This window comes from Ornithodoros turicata, chromosome 5, assembly GCF_037126465.1.
Source record: "Ornithodoros turicata isolate Travis chromosome 5, ASM3712646v1, whole genome shotgun sequence".
Taxonomy (NCBI): Eukaryota; Metazoa; Arthropoda; class Arachnida; order Ixodida; family Argasidae; genus Ornithodoros; species Ornithodoros turicata.
In genome coordinates, this window is record NC_088205.1 from 17,568,378 (window position 1) to 17,585,405 (window position 17,028).

Genomic DNA, 17,028 nt, shown 5'->3' on the forward strand with positions numbered 1-17,028 from the left:
GATGTCCATAAAGTGGTGGTGGCGGTGTAGTCCGGTCGGCCGGCTGGATCTGAACGACGGATCACGGATCTGAACTGATCTAAACTCTAAACTGAGCCCGTGTTCGTAGCTCATGTAATGTTTGTTGCGGTCTGCAAATTTCGTGTACAAAAACAATGGGGAAAAAGGTGAAAGACTTTCAAAAACAAAAACTAAGGGTTGGAAAGAGACTTCCAAAAGGTCTAAATGTGACGGACACGAGTTTCAAGTCAAAGCGGATCATAGTACCTCAGAAAACACCGAAAGCGTCGTCTGGAGGGCCGCTCACAACGTGGAAACACAGCATACAAGTGAGTTAAAGCCGTGATATATTCAAATAAAAATGAACACTGTTGTGCTGCGCGTCCCCACTTCGCTACACGTTGCCTTTTCCTCTGCCAAGAGCAGATTGGCGATGGCATGGGGTCAGTTGGCCATTCGTCCTGGCGGTGGTACATGTAGCATCCCAGTGAAGGCTACTGAGGGATGCTCGCATGTTGTCTGTGGTGTGTTGGAAGCGCGCCTGTGTTGTCTTCTTCTCTCGTCTCGGTCCCTGTTCTTTGTCGAGTCTCTTGTCGTCTGTGGTGGGTAGTTCTTTTGGAGCACCCAAATCCCAGAGCAAGTGGGGGCTACCCAGCCCTCCCTCTCCTGTGCCACCATCATTTCTCCCCTCCCTGATTGGGTGCACCAAGCCGCCAGCAGGCTAATTGCACCTTCCCCTATCATCCCCCCCTGATTGGTGACACTGTCTTCTCCCATATGCAGGACATAATATCCAAGCTCCACAACTACTCTGGTACTACCCGTCTTAGCGCATTGGAGGAACTGAAAGAATTTGGCTCTTCTCATCCAGAAGCGCTGACTCCTCACTTGAAGCCATTACTAGAGACCCTCGGACCTATCTGCTCGGATAGAACTGAGGCCGTGCGACAGTCCGCGCACAAGGTACATTTTTTCATTTCCACCCTATTTTTTTGTGCTTGATTGTTGCGAGCGCTCCTGTTACATACTGCATCTTTGTTATATTATACGATTAATCAAAGTGCAGGGAACAGTGTAAACCCATCAGGAACACTACAGCCAAAAAAGGGGGACACGAGAAAGCACAGGGCTAGTCATGACAGTCGGACACATAAAGCTGTGTCTTTAAACACGCAAATCTCATACATGAGAGCGAGGAAGGTCACACTTCTCATTTCCGAGCTTGAGATCTACTCGGGGAAAGTGCGAAAAATTGGCAGGGAGACAGAGCAATTTCCATCTCGCTGGTACCTTGCTCCCCCTTCCAAAATTTCAGACTTCATAAACAGAAGAAAAGGAAGGCATAAGCACACGCAAATGCAAGACAAATAATTTTGAGTGTACTGTATTCAGCACAAAAATTAAGGCCATCTTGTATGTGCCAGATTATTTTGTTGGGACACAAGAACCACAACTATTCAGGATGATGACAAGTGCCCAACTGATCTCTTAAGGAAGGCTGCACGTTCCGGTGTGAGATGATGACGGTGGTGATGGCTCTTCCGCTACAATTTCAAACAAATAGTTCCGTGTAAACAAAGTCATTCCAGAGTCTGTTGGGGACTCCCATGTCGCAGCAGATGTTCACAGAACTGGAAATAGAACGGTGCTTTGTATGCATGCAGAACCTGTTACAAAATGTATGGAAATTGGGATCAACAAGTATCTGAAAACTGAAAGCAATGTTGCCATGAAGATGCCTGTAGTGTGTCTGTTACACAGGTCAGTGGGAAGGAAATTACAAATTACTGAGAGTTTTGAAAGCTGTCACAAACTAAGCATGGATCTGGGGGGGGGGGGTTAGGATGTACTGACCTCCCCCTCAATTACTATCGTCACATCATGCTTCAAATGACCAGTAGTGTACGCGGCATGTTGACCAAGGCTGGTTGCCTAAGGTTGTCCCCCTCAGATAGTTCGGGATCCACCACTGGTCACGAAGTTATAGCACAACTCGGTAAGTAATGTGCACCTTTGTGTGCTTGGTGAATATGCTGACAAAAAAAAAAACATACTTCGTAATCACGTTTGTGTCTGTCTCTTACTGTGCACAAATTTTAAAACTGTTCTGGACGAGGTGATGGCTAGCCTGCACTTGCTGGATAGGAGGTGCAGAAAGGGTGCAGCAATGTCCAGCAGATGATAATGTGGGTCCACGTCGGAGGCGTAGAAAGGACTTCACTGTGGTATATTAAAGTTATTAAAGCAAAGACAAACACTTAAACATGAAACACCGATAACGTAAACACAAGGAGCAGAACGATGATGACAGCATGGATTGCAGACAAAGAAGCATCTGCACTTGCTCATTCATTTTGGACAAAGCCATGGAGTGCTTGTGTGGAGGCTGCATGTGAAGTGTCTGGACCAGCGCTGCATGCTCATGGCACCATTACAGAACTTTCCACAACTAGTACAGCCAAATAAGGGACACTTTAAACCTCACTCGACAAGTGTAGGCTTTGGGTTAACCGACACGATCTGCTCTGTGTCACAGGGTTTGAGTGATTTCATTTCAACTGTTAGCGTATTAATTGGCTCAATGAGTTTGCCTTGTCCCCCCAAAAAAACTGTCCATCACTGCCCATTTTGTGCCAAAGTGACGATAAAATGCTGCCGAAAAATGTGGTACAGCTTGGGACAAAATTTTACGGAACACCCTGTGGTCGCATTTCGCCACTGGGGCGACACTCAAGCTGCATACAGCAGCCAACGCAGACACTGAGAGATGGATAGAATAGGCGGTCACCCGTTTCATATTCAATCTTGTCCTGACCACGACCTACTACAGGTTTTCCCGCTGATTTTAATCCAAGTGCCAGCTAAATTAATCCATGTGCCATGCAAGCTTTATGGGGCATGGGTTAATTTAGCTGGCACTTGGATTAAAATCGCCGGGAAAACCTGTAGATTATAACGACCATGTCATAATCAGCAACCCCTACGAGGAGCCCGTCCGCATGCTCCGCTAGGGGCGCTACTTATCGGCACGCAAGATCTGCACCACGATTGGACGGTGAAAATTTGAATCCTGAACACGCAGAAGCGTATGTACGACTACCGTAGCAGACGACAGCAATAGCTCCTATGAAAACGCGTGGAATGATGATGATAATCAACCTCAGAATGAAACATCTGTGGAATATCCACCGCTTGTACAGAAATACTAAGGTGAGCTGAAGCACAAAATATCATAGGAGTTGAGGAAGCAATAACTGGGACGATGAGTAGCGCCACCTCCATATTCCAAAAATGTGGTGCTGGGAAGGGGTACCTACGACATGGTCGTTATAATCTACAGGTTTTCCCGCCGATTTTAATCCAAGCGCCATCGAAATTAATCCATGTGCCACGCAAACTTTATGGGGCATGGATTAATTTAGCTGGCACTTGGATTAAAATCGCCGGGAAAACCTGTAGTAGGTTGTGGTTCTGACACCTAGCAGAGGGCTGATTCGATGAAGAAATACGCTGTTGCCATGTTCCGTAAACTTTTGTCCCAAGCTGTACCAGCTGCCCTATCTACACAGTTTGCTTTGCTGAGCATGAAACCTGGCACGAACATTGCAGGAGGTGCTGCATTTGGTGCGAACGTGTGCCGCACTGCTGTGGTACCTTCCTCCAGTCTCGTTTGCACTAGCCCACATGTTGCGGAATTTAAGGTAGCCATATCTACAATGTGTGCTTAGGGTTCTTCGTTTTTGGGTTTTACGATTTTTCAAATTCGGGAGGGAAAAATTGGGTGCTATTTACACGCGAGAATTCAGGGAGAAATCTGGTGCTACGATTTCTGTTTGATATGTCATTGGGGAATTTTCGGGTGAAACGAAAAGCATATGAAGCAAGCTACTGCTGTGACACTGGGACGAGAAACAAGAATCTTTATATTTCTGCTTGGAACTGGGGCAGTGAATGGCCGCAGTATTCAAACACTTACCCGAATTCCATAAAAGCTCGTCTTTGACTCCTGCGGGAGGGGATTATAAAAGGCTGATATTAGGATTCACGTTTCCGACGGTTTACCTAGAACGACAAGTTGAAGGACCGCAGGGATTTCGGGTAGGTATTGGGTTTTACCCACCTTCCTGAAAACAACTTGTTCGAGGGGGAGGGGGGCTACCTATTGTGAAAAATCTGGTTTAACCAGAAAACAAAGAACCCTATGTATATATGCTGATTAGATGTAACTTTATGCAGGTTCTGAAACTGGTCCTCAACTCGGTTACACAGGACCGGCTGTCGCCTTTTGGACCCCTCTTGCTGTCTCAACTTGGCTGCGCTGTCAACCACATTTCTGATGACGTACGCACGGACGCCCTGAACTTGCTCGGCATAATGCTCGAGTGTGTTCCGTCCATCGTCATATCGACGCCCTATTCCGTGCTGCACAACTTCCTCCACATGATCTCAACGTGTCGAGAGACTGCGCCTCATTCCTCCCAGCGGAGGCGTGTGTTGGCGACGCACCTAAAAAAGAAGTTCACAAACGTGGAGTGGTGGGCACGCGTGCTCGCCAAGCTCGAACAGTTTTTGAAAGTGGCTCTGAAGGCATGGTACACAGACAAGGAAAACTCTGTAGAAAGTAAAGAGTGCACCAGAGTTCGAATAACGGGCTCCAGCGGTGGTGTCGCGCTCTACAAGACCGGCCTGACGCCGACGTCCGCAAGCGGATTCTCGTTGTACATGTCCCTCCTGGCTTCTCCTCATGGCTGCAGGGAGTCTGCGAGGGAGTTTTCCATGGAGCTGGTTCACTTGCTTCTTGATATGTGGACCGAAGCAAATCCTACGTCGTCTGCTGGTATGGAGTGTTCAGAATATATCTTTTTGTGCTGAGGTCTACTATACACAAACCTTCTAAGCTCTGATCAGAGAGTAATTTGTAAGCACTTCGGTGCTGTTGCTTTAGGGACATCCTTGTTGCCTAGATCTACAGGGTGCATTTAGCGAAGGTTACACATTTTGAAGCAAAGTAGGAAATGACGAAAGATGAAAGTCACTGAAAAGGTTAGCCAGCTGTAGGACTCGAACCCACATCTTCTGGATTGCCGGTCCAGGGCTCTACCAATTGAGCTAAGCTAACACGCCTTCTCAGCGACTTCCAGGGTGTGTCATCTGAAGGGACAAACCAGCCACTCTCTCTCACTCATCCTCCTTTCACTCATCTCCTTTCTCATCTTCCCTCATCTCCTTTCAGAAGATGTGGGTTCGAGTACTACAGCTGGCTAACCTTTTCAGTGACTTTCATCTTTCGTCGTTAATTTCTTAGGCAAATTGAGGCTCTGTATGTATTTGTCCCGTCTTATGTTGTTCCAGCCTCAGAACATCAGTTCTTTCATGTTCATAGGAAATGACTTTTCTATTGCTTCAAACTTTGTAGACTGACAGTCATTCGTCTCAAGTTTCTACCATGTTTTTTTTTTTTTTTTTCGAATGCTATCACTTTGTAGGAAAAAAGTTAGAACCAAAGCAAATTCTCACCCCATCCATTTCCTATCGAGTATAGGAGGCGCTGCCTTGAAACCCTGCATCTGGTCCATCTGGTTCCATAGGTTCTCGGTTTGCTTCGTCTCCAGGCAGTGCCACCTATACGTGGTGATGTGAATGTGAAACAGACAGAGGAAAAAATGGCGGTTTGCAGGCAGTATAGGCCATAGGAAATGCATGGGGGGAGAATTTGCTTTGCTTCTCACTTTTTTTCTATGAAGTGATAGCATTTGAAAAAAATATGGTTGAAACTTGAGGCAAATGACTATCAGTCTGCAAAGTTTGAAGCACCGGAGACATTATCTTATATTTTTACGACTCGATAGAAATGTGTAACCTTTTCTAAATTCACCCTGTAGAATGTACTTGCACTGTACATTGGGGGTGGACAGAGAAAGGATGGCAGGTTGACGGGGCACGTGTTCAGGACAGGAATTTCTTCCAGAATTGTCTCGAATTTTCGATACCACTTTTTTTTTCTACGCTAGTGTGGAAGGTAGATCGTTTTGGCAAAAGTGAGCATTAACTCTTTCCTTACCGCACCCATAGAGCATCGACCGCCGGTGATCGATGGTTTGCGAGCTGCGCTACTCAACCTCCAAAGCAGATGTGGACAAGTGGTGACATTTGTTGGATTACTATAAACACTGCAGAATTAATTTAGTTTTCGCTTTTGAGATTTTCTTCGTGGTGGTGATTTATGAAGCTGGCTCTGCGCCAGGGAGGCAGTGTGGAGATTTTATCTTGGTCGCGGTGTCGTGTTCCCGCGGCAGACCTTTCGCAAATGCGCAATACTCGCGTTTGTAGCATATTTAGGTTGATTTCGTTTTATTAGAAAGCAAATAAAGACTCCGAAGGTGTTAGGCAATCACATTTTTGTCCTGAATGTGTGGATATGTATAACTTGCACTATTGCTGTTCTTCCAGTCTCTTGAGCTAACCGGGAGGAATAGAAAAGCGGTGAAATAGGCAAATGTGGTACAAGAACAGAAAAGTTGAGCATGAAACTAATGTTTTCTGCAGAAATTATGATGTTCACTTCTGTTTTACTCCTTCAATGAACTCAGTAACTCACATACATACGAGTGTTGATGTTATTTTCCACAATGCATGAACTTCTTGATCCAGAGTGTAGATATTTGCATATAATATTATTTTTGACAAAGTTTGCCACATTTTGTATATTTTGGAACTTGTAGATTGACATTTTTGTTCGAGATACAGGCGTATCTTCACGAGGTTTCTGTTGTTTGCACTGATCTTTTTGTGTTCCAAAATTAATTATGGGAATACACGGATAACTTCATTTCTGTAACTTACATCATTCGATAGGCCATTTATTTGGCTGCAGTTTTCCTTATAGCAACACATTTTGAAGTGATACTGCCAGACACAAAACATATATTTGTCAAACCACCCAAACATGACCATTTTTGTGGCGGTAAGGAAAGGGTTAAAGGAGCACTGAAGTGGCTGGGAATTCCCCATTAAAGCCACCTTTATCATGTGGCGTAGCAATAATCATGCTGAGCCTTAGTATTTCCAGTGAAATGCAGATCCTTCAGATTCAGAGTTCGCAGAAATTCAGTTATCTAACCAAAAAATTCTGAACATGATTAAGAACGCGGAGGGACAGGGACGAACACCCGTCCCTCCGCGTTCTTAATCTTGTTCTGTCCCAACCAACACGCTGTACATCTTCTCACACTCCTTCGGAAAATTCTAATGCCATGCCGTGCAATTTGCTGTAATGCATGGTGGGAGCAGAAGCCAGATGCTGAGAGTACGACAGAATTCCCTCTCAGGACATTAGAGAAAGCGTCTCTCGGACAAGGTCAATTAGGGAGTGTCCTTTTGCGTGCACAAGTCTAACAAACTCCGACCTTGAAGAAACCTGGGGCGGGTGGGAATGCGTCTGCAGATCATGGAGAGTCTGTGATCGGCTTGTGGAGTGTCACATCTGGTCGGATGTGTTTGTGCAGCCAGGAGCGCAGCACCGTGTTCCCTGCGGCCTTATCGTGTCAGAACTTGCACTGGTAAGCGGGCATACTTACCGAGGACTTTTCACTCAGTATGCTGCGGTGCAATCACGAAGCAGACGAGCTCAGAGACGATCGCCGGCACTGCACTCCCGTTCGTGTGCCTGGCTTATGTCATTGTGATGTTACTATCGCTGGGGCTTCCTTAGCTGCAGAGGGAGTGCGAGTCTTTAAAACTCGTTTATTTAATATGTAGGCTGTTTTCTGAAGAGAAACTTGGCCAAGTAGACTGTGAAACCATGCCGAACATTACCGCAGTAGTATCATATACAGTCATGTCTCGATTATCCGAACACCTCGGGAGTCGACCCTTTCCTTCCGGATAACGAATTTCCGGATAGCCGAACAAAGCAAATTTCCGAGGAAACCCCCAAAATTGGGGCACCTCTTTGTAGCTCCAGGAAAGGAAACAAGGAAAAGATAGTTACTTCAGAAATTCATGTGAAGTGAGCTGCTTCAAATTAGTGGGCACGCGTGTGAGAGACTTTTTGGTAACAGCCACGGCACCCGCTGAGACACTTTGCTGTTCAAAGATGGGCAATGTCTCAGAAAGTTGGACTCGCGCACATGTTTTTGTCTTTTTGCAAATTTCTTTGACATAGGCCAAAAGGCAGGCTATGCTTTCAGACGACCTCACGTGTGGATTTCTTGTGCCCGGTGGATACAGGGCACCTCTTCCGCTTATCGTCTACCATGTCTACCGCGTGTAGGGTTGCCACCTTTCGGAGTGAAAAATACCGGCTGAGGGAGAGGAGGTGGAATAGAGGGAAAGGACGAAAGGCTCGTGGGAGAGGGAAAGTGGGTGAGGAACGTTGTAGCTGGCTCGACACAACCACCAACAGCTTTGCGCAACCACTGCTCTTGTCCCATCCGAACACAAGACTTAATGAATAACTATGATAATAATAACAATGAATAATAATAATAATGAATAATTAAGAAAACGACTGGTGACTGCGGAGTTGGGTCTGTGCTCCAGACTTATTCAAGCTGTAGTCGAATGTTGAAGGCAAAACCCCACAAAAGCCCCTATGAAAGGTCTTGAGCCACAAATACCGGCAAAAGGCTGCCGGTATCACCTTCCTACCGGCAACCGGCAGAGAGCACAAATAACCGGCCGTGCCAGTATAATACCGGCCTGGTGGCAACCCTAACCGCGTGCCCGCACACACCAAAAGGGAGTGACCTCTGAAGAAAGGGGTGTGCAACACTACACAATGCCCCGGTGAGATGTGGCCCTTTTCCGGAACAAGGTGAACACAGCACATGCTAGGGACAGAGGCCATTGACACATTTCTGGATAAGCGAATTTGAATGACGTAGGTTCTGGAACATTTGCCTCCGTACTTGTGTCCGGATGTGGATAATGAATTCCGGATAGCCGAGACAAAATCCAATGGTCCCAGGTTCGTTCCCGGTAATGCAGTCCCGATAACGAGTTTTCTGGATATCTGAACTTCGGATAAGTTAGGCATGACTGTACACACGTTTCCGGATGTGACAACCCTTTTAAAGTACTAAAATTTTTGTTTCAGGTGAAGCACTGGAAAGAGGTGCAGTAGCCCTTATGTACAGTATCCTCAAGGTCCTCCTCTTGGTCATCAACTGGCTCAAGAGAGAAAACTCTGCAAATGTATGTCTCCAAGAGGAAGGGCTTTGTTTTTCTGTAATTTTTGTATTTTTCCTCAGGTCCAGTGGTTCGAGGATACCTTTGGCAAGTCACTGGCGTCCCACTTTGCCTCGCGCTTTCCCTTCTCCCTCGACTGCATTGGGGCAGCAAGGGCTGTGAAACGGAGCCCGTTTGAGAGGGAGGTACGTCATCTCCTCATCCGTGCTAGCTTGCACCTTTACCTCCAAGATATAAAAGTTTCCCATAAAATCTGGAAGAGATTGCTATTCAGAATCCTCGTCCATAGCGTGAATGTTTTACAAAATACGGCATTTAAATTGGCTGCTGTGACAAAAGTTAGCTCCAAACTTTCTTTTTCCCAGGAATATGAATATACGACAATATTTAGCTCTACAAATACATGGAAAGTTTGAAAAAGAAAAAAACTTTGGGAGGCCTTTTTCTAGCTTTGCAACAGGGCCTCCCTTTCCATTGTGCTAGTTAATTCTGAAATAATACAAATGACAACAATGCCTCCAGCAATTACCGCCATCAGCCACCAAGGCATCGGCTAAGAGATTTCCTAATATATTTCTCTTTCTGCACATACTAGTGAACATCTATGCCTTTTCTCTGCATTCATGTGTGTCTGTGCATCCATGGTCATTTGTCATAATGCTAACCTTATAATTGTATATGTGTGCCTTCCCTTTCTCACAATGGGTAATTCTAGAGCACATTGAGGGCTCCACTCTTCGATTCTCAAAGCTCACTCTACCTTGAGTGTCCCGTGTGAGCTTCAAACAGAGTGTGTGACTGCGGTGACATTGTTGTTTAATTGGTGATACACATCGTTGAGCTTAGAGAAAGCAGATTGTCCAACGGCGACATTTACATAACTGATGTAGATAGAGGAGACCCCTTCAAGGCTCTAGAAATCCATGAGGTCAGAGCGAGAATATGCTGGTCTTTGCATTTGCATTTCAATTTGCATTTCAATTAATGTTCATCGTGCACACTAGTGTTACAGATGCTTTTGTGAAATATCTTGTGGTTTATTTGTACGATAGTACGGTAAAAAGTATGTTCAGTAAGTTCTGATATTGTGATTTATGTAGAAACTAGACTGGTCTATGTGTGTGTCTAATGGGGGAAATAGTTCCACAAATGCTTTTGCATCAAATTTGCTAAATTTGAAATGGAATTTAATGAAAGTGAAAATTGCATGAAAATCTAGATTATCTTTACTGCACTCGTTACCGTAATATCTTATTTGAAATTCATTAATTGACATAAACATGTTATAATTTTATGGATATCACATTTATCAGCCCAAAAGACAAAAGAAAACATTTGCAGTACTGGAAGGGGTGGTCGCATCTGGTAACCCACCTATGACACCGATATCGCTATGTTCGACATCGGCCGACAATCTACTTGGCTAATTTGTTCGTCCTAAACGTGCTAGATATTAAGTACACAAACCTTAAAGATCAACGCTGCTTCCACGGCTGCAGAGGCTCTGGCAGCGTGAAGTCACTCCCTAAGTGGAGGAGTGAAAGGGTGGCGCTCAGAGGAGAAAGGCGCCGTCCAGACGCCCTCACAGCTGCGCGGTATTCCTTTTCTCAAGGTCGCGGGCTCATTGGTTCTGAGGGAGTGACATATTCTTATTTTTCCAGAGAGGGAATTCCGGCATAGTCTCAACATCCGGCGTGTGCTCTCGTCATGTATTTCATCAAAATAATAGTCATACTACACCACTGTTTCACATGGGGTTTTTTATACCATGGTCAGTGGACCACAAGGAATAGTAAACTGACACTATAGTTTTGAAATCGATTGGAAAGGATGCGCCCATCCTTTTAGAAGCTCAGGATCTTGCAGAGTGTTTTGTGTATCTTTTGCTCTTCCTGGAAAACTCTACTGGGAAGCCTGCTTGTGCAAATACAGTCAAACTCCTTTATAGCGAACACCTTTTTAACGAAAATACCACTACAGCAAATTTTTTTTGCGGTCCCGCTGGAGCCTATAGGTCCAATAATAGACATCCTTTTTAACGAAAATACCTTTACTGCGAATTTTTTTTGCTGTCCCCTGAGTTTCGTTGTAAAGGAGTTTGAGTGTAGTACAAGACTGTTTCCAAAACAAAACAGGACATGAAAAAGTTGTTTACAATAAATGCGTGTGCGCGTCTCTTTATGCGCTCATCATCTTAACATTGAAGTTATCTCATTTCATTAAAGATCTCTCCGACAACTCTCAACCTCAGTGTGTGTGAGGTCTTGGCCACTCAACTCAGGGTGGTGCCCAGCAGCCAATGCTCTGTCATGCTGCAGTACTTCAGGAGCCTCCTTGGACATGAAGGACATGTTCGTCCTGGTGATGTGAAGACCGTACTCAAGGTTTCGCAGCTGCTGCTGCCTCACGTCAGCGCTAAAGGCAAGCGATTGATCTGTTGTCACGGGAATCGTGGATTGCTTCAATTCCACCCCTCACTTGTTTTCCCTTTCCCACGAACATTTCCTCCTTTCCCTCTATTCCAACCAGTCTTCAATTCACTTCGTCATGTCGCTTTTGCTTAGGGTTGCCACCTTTCGTAGTGAAAAATACCGGCTGAAGGAGAGGAGGTGGAATAGAGGGAAAAGGAGGAAATGTTCATGGGAAAGGGAAAATAAGTGAGGGGTGGACAGTATACAGAGAGAGAGAGAAAGAACGAGCGTACTGGCTCAAGACAACAATGATAATAATAATGCGTAACTAAGAAAACGACTGGTGACTACGGAGTTAAGCCTGTGCTCCAGATTTATTCAAGCTGCAGTGGAATGCTGAAAGAAAAACCCCGTAAAAGCCCCCTATGAAAGGTGCTGAGCCACAAATACCGGCAAAAGGTTGCCGGTATCACCTTCCTACCGGCATACGGCAGAGAGAGCAAATAACCAGCCGTGCCGGTATAATACCGGCCTGGTTGCAACCCTAGTTTGGCTTGGCATTGTTTTACGAGCACTGTGCGGCATTTTGCGAATGTATAGTTTAAAGTAGCACAGAAGTCATTTTTAACACCCAGTTTTCTTCCTATAAAACTGTTAAGTTTGCCAGTAAGATGCACCATGCGAAGTAATTTACACCAGAGAGTCATAATTATCGCAGAAATTGAATTTAAAATACGCCGCAAAAAGCGATCGTGCGCAACGGTGGTGAAGAGCAGTACCAGCCTGTGATCTGCCTGGAACCTCGCGCTGACGCTATAAGGAGAACGCTCGCTGATTAGCCTAGAGAAAAGTTGTCTGCTACTCCGCTGTCGTCTGCTACTCGGCTGTTCTGGGTCCTGATAAAGCCTTTCTCCTTGCCTCGGTAATGCTTCGGCCGCTCCTTCTATCCCCAATTCTCCGGGAAAACTGGCAAAACAGGTTTACGGCGGCAAAGGGACAATGCGCTGACCCCCACTGACCGGCAAACCAGAACGAGTCTCCTTATGCCGTCACCGGTGACGTGCCATCATACCTCCTCATCCTCGTTATAGCTGGAGTGGCGAGTTAAGGGTGAAGGTGCGGAGCTATGTTTATGTGAGTTTTTTTCTGGGAAACAAATTGCACACATCAATACCTTTCGCGCTATTCGCTATAATGACACACACACTTTCATCAGATGTCTTAATCTGAAATTTTTTTGGATGGCCCTCTGTACACCTTTAAATACTTGATCTGTTTGTTTTAATAATGTTCGGCACGGGCTGGGTTCTATTAAAGGAATCGCACTTGGTTTCAGTGATTCACGCTGCCTTATTAGATTATGTTGCCCTCTTTGTGTAACGAGGCTTAATATTGCTCTGTGGTTAGGAATAACATAGGCAATGTTGTCTCATCCAAAATTGAGGATGTACAATGTGGATGTTATTTGAATATACTTTGATAAGTATTTAGGGCAGCACTTCTGCCACTGGTGTATGCGAATTCTCAATCATTGCAAAAATGCAATTGTCAGTTTACGAGTCTCAAAATTCGTGACTTGATCATTCTGTATACATGGAATCATGGATTGTGCAATCTTGGCTGAAACCATTTGCTTTTGCATACCTGCTTGACAGTTAATGTTGTTATGTATTTGAGATAATAGTGATTAGTTCTTTGAGTCCAGTAACCCGCTTGCAATGCCTATTATCAAAGTCTACATTGATACTGACACACCTTGATATTTTTACTACAAGCATTAGTAATTTTGTAACTATTATTTTCTGTTTTTGTGCTGTTAAGAAGACTCTCATGCTGGTCATTGGCGAATAAATAAATGAAATTGAAATAAAACAATACTTATGTAGAGATAATGTTAAAAGATCTACCTTTTATATGCAGCTACCCACGTAATGAACCATAATTTTGTGTTGCAACATACAAGGTGTTCCGCGCGTGGATGTCACTAAATTCCTAAAAATAGGTTTTAATTTGAAAAAATTACTTTAATACACTCATACAGGGTTTTGCCACAGATTTTGACAGTTTGCAGTTGTGTTAGGCATTAAGTTGCGGAATTTAACTCGAAAAATTGCTGACCAAAGCCAGAATTTTTCTTCCTGAATTTCCCTGAAAGCCTATGGGCATGAAAAAATGGCTAGGAAGCAAGCGAGCTGGTGAAAGCAGGGTATTTACATCATGCACCTATGGGCATAACACAGAATTCCAATCAGAGTCACACAGGGTTTTCACAAGATTTCTACAAAAATTTGACAGCCAAAAGTCAGTCGCTGGGCGAAGCGCGCTCGCAGATATTTAAATTTGTGGAATTGTTGGCTCCTTCCAAATACCCTCCCCCTGTGCAAGAAGAAAACAAACCATGTGACAATGACACCTTTCGTCCTTCACAACGTCTCTATCGTCAATCGCCAGCAACTGATAATGACAGGTTGTGCGACACGGCCCTCCGTCGGAATACAACTGTGTTGCTCTTTCCACTTGGTCGCTATAAAGGTGGAGCAAAGAGTTCCGCAAACGCAAATTTCATCGAGCGTACTTCACCCGGAGACGAATTTTAGGCTGTCACATTTTTATAGAAATCTTGCGAAAAAACACGTGATTTTGATAGGAATAGTGTGTTATGGTCATAGGCTTCCGAATTCAGGAAGAAAAATGCTGCCTTTGCTTGACAATTTTTCTAGTTTAACTATGCAAATTGCTTAATTAATATGTGACACGAATGCAGACTGCCTCAATCTGTAGCAAAGGTCTGTATGAGTGTATTCAATAAAAAGACAAACAAACATATTTTTAGGAATTTAGTGACATCCTCTCGGTGAACACCCTGTATGTTTTAAAGTAGCACAGAAGTCATTTTTAACACCCTGTTTTCTTTCTATAAAATTGCTATGCAAAAAGCGACTGTGCAACAGTGGCGGGGAGCAGTACCAGCCTGCCTGAGACCACTCGCTGATGCTTCAGGGGCCAGCGCTCGCTGATTCGTCCAGGGAAATGTTGTCTGCTACTCCGCTGTCATCTGCTACTCCGCTGTTCAAGGTTCTGAAAAGCATTGCTCCTGGCTCAGTCGTGATTCGGCCGCTCCTTCTATCCCTAATTCTATGAGGGAACTGGCAAAACTGGTTTTGATGGCAAAGAGACAGAGCACTGACCCCCACAGACCAGCAAACCAGAAGGAGTTGCCCCTGCAACGTCATCAGTGACTTTCACTGGCATCATACTTCTCCTCCCGTTAGTTTTTCTTTTTTTTCCCAGAAAACAAATTGCACATACCAAAACCTTTTGCGCTATTCGATAAAATGACACACGCACACTTTCATCAGACATCTTAATCTGAATTTTTTTGGATGCCCCCTGTACTTCTTTAAGAATTTCTGGTAATTTCGAACTTGCGATAATTCAAACAAAGATCGGGCTCCCTGCAGTTTGAATTTTGGCGAGCCTATTGTATTTCAGGTAATGTGGTCGTGGATCTGACAAGCACTGGTGTCGAACTGTTGCAGATACAGGGCAATCCCACTAACTCGAAATCTCTTAATTCGAGCTTCTAGATAATTCGAACTGATGCTCGGATCTCGTCAAAGTTGTGTATTTCGGTGGGAGACAACGCCAAGTAATTCGAACATATAAACATGCGCAGTGGTTTATTCTCCGCGCTCACCTCTAACCATAGTGCCGCCTACCTCCTTTCCAGACCGTCTGTCCCTCGTGGAGTCCGTGTGGAACATATACAACTGCAACGAAACCCTCTACAAGGCTGACACCTACCTCATCCTCGAATTTTTCTACCAGTTGCTCCTGGACTCCCGTCGTGCAGTAGAGCCTTTGTGAGTCATCTCGGCCAAATTAAATTACGGAATGCAACAGTATGCTCCTCTTTGTGGAAGGTGATTATCGAGGGGTCGGCTGCACTTTATTTCAGGTCTCCCGTCTTGAGCGACTTTTTGCGATCTCTTCCCGAGCAGGCCTTGGCCATGATGATTGAAGAGGAGCCCGATTGGCGTGTCTTACCTTTTCTGTGCAAGGTGGCTGTGCTTCAGGTGTTCCAGTTCGCAGAAAGCTTCAAAAAATGCAGCCTGCACTACGTTGGTGGGTATCCTATTTAAACGGAGAAAGGAGGATAGGAGCAAGCAACATTGGGCGACAGAGCGAGAATGTCATTTTTGACGCGAGAACGCTGCAGCAAGGGCGAGATCCAGAACATGGCGAAGTCGAGAATAACTCTATGCCTAATTGTAGCGTTTTAGCAGAAAGACTGAGGGAGCGCCCAAGTACATGGTTCCTTTGTTTTCAAAACGTATGTTCAGGATTAAGTGCTGTGAAAGAATGGCTCACAAAAATTTGGCCCGGCTGAGGCCCGGGAACTGCAGGACTGAACCCAAGCCCGCAAGCGAGACGTCTTTGAGGCCCAATTTCGGCCTGCGGGCCAGGCCGGGCTCTGGTTTTCGGGCTAGCCCAGCCCATTTGCAGTGCTCTAGATGACACTCCATGGGCATGTCCTTTCATGTTGCATTGTTGTGCAGAAACCAACAGGAAAAGCGATCTCATGGCATGCTACATGGCATCTTCCACCATGCTTTACTGGTGTAAATTAACAGAAAAATGTTAATTCGAGGGAATCTCTCCAAATAACTTGAGGGAAGCTGATGTTTGCAGTCCAGATGGACCCAAGCAGCACATCTTGACCCAATATTGGCAATATTGGTAAAAAATTCGGCCAAGATGTCGTGCTGCTTGGGGAACGGCCGATCCGGTGACTCGTGACATGGCCATTGAGAGCTTATTACACACGCATGCCACGCAGGTCTGCTGATGTCATGCGAGAATTAATGGTTGCCATTTTTAAGTCGGGTGCTATTGATACATTCCCTGTGCTGTTGTTTTTTATCTAAGCTGAGCATGATTTTATTGCTCCTGTAATACCATTCTTTTGATCAACCTACCTTCGAAACAGACCTCCTGGAATCCTTAACGGAGGACTCTCATCAGCGCACAATAATTGGACTGCTCTGCCGCACAGCCGACCTGGACGAAGAGCACATGAGGAGGTTATTCGGAGTCATTCCAAATCTGTCGGACGAAAACACGCTGTATCTCCTCCAGCTTCTCTTGGCTAGGTGCGCTATTTTTGTACCAGCATTAAATCTCTCTTTCACATTATGTGTTACATTTTGCTATAGAGTAATGCAGAGTCAGTTCATGCAGGATACTGTCAGTTCAGGATTCAGATTTAGCCACTCCCACATCGTTGCCCCTATTAAGCCTTTAAGCCTAATAAGCCTCAGGCACCCAAATATTTTGTGTCTGCCTGCCGCCTGCCACAAACTAAGCAATGACAGATCCCGTTCACTCTGATGCTGACATTGAAAGATTGAATTAAAGGGGCGGTTGG

General features: G+C 45.0%; 1 protein-coding gene across 2 annotated transcripts in view; it reads left to right on the forward strand.

Moving 5' to 3' along the window:
• The window catches only part of LOC135394138 (testis-expressed protein 10 homolog), a 26,796-nt gene continuing 9,768 nt past the window's right edge, over positions 1-17,028 (forward strand). For both annotated transcript variants that reach the window (XM_064624675.1, XM_064624676.1), the window contains exons 1-9: positions 1-329; positions 784-963; positions 4,237-4,837; positions 9,098-9,195; positions 9,252-9,374; positions 11,415-11,610; positions 15,331-15,463; positions 15,559-15,725; positions 16,591-16,753. In XM_064624675.1, coding sequence (XP_064480745.1) covers positions 156-329; positions 784-963; positions 4,237-4,837; positions 9,098-9,195; positions 9,252-9,374; positions 11,415-11,610; positions 15,331-15,463; positions 15,559-15,725; positions 16,591-16,753 — 1,835 coding nt within the window. In that variant the 5' untranslated portion in view covers positions 1-155. The remainder of the gene's footprint in view (positions 330-783; positions 964-4,236; positions 4,838-9,097; positions 9,196-9,251; positions 9,375-11,414; positions 11,611-15,330; positions 15,464-15,558; positions 15,726-16,590; positions 16,754-17,028) is intronic.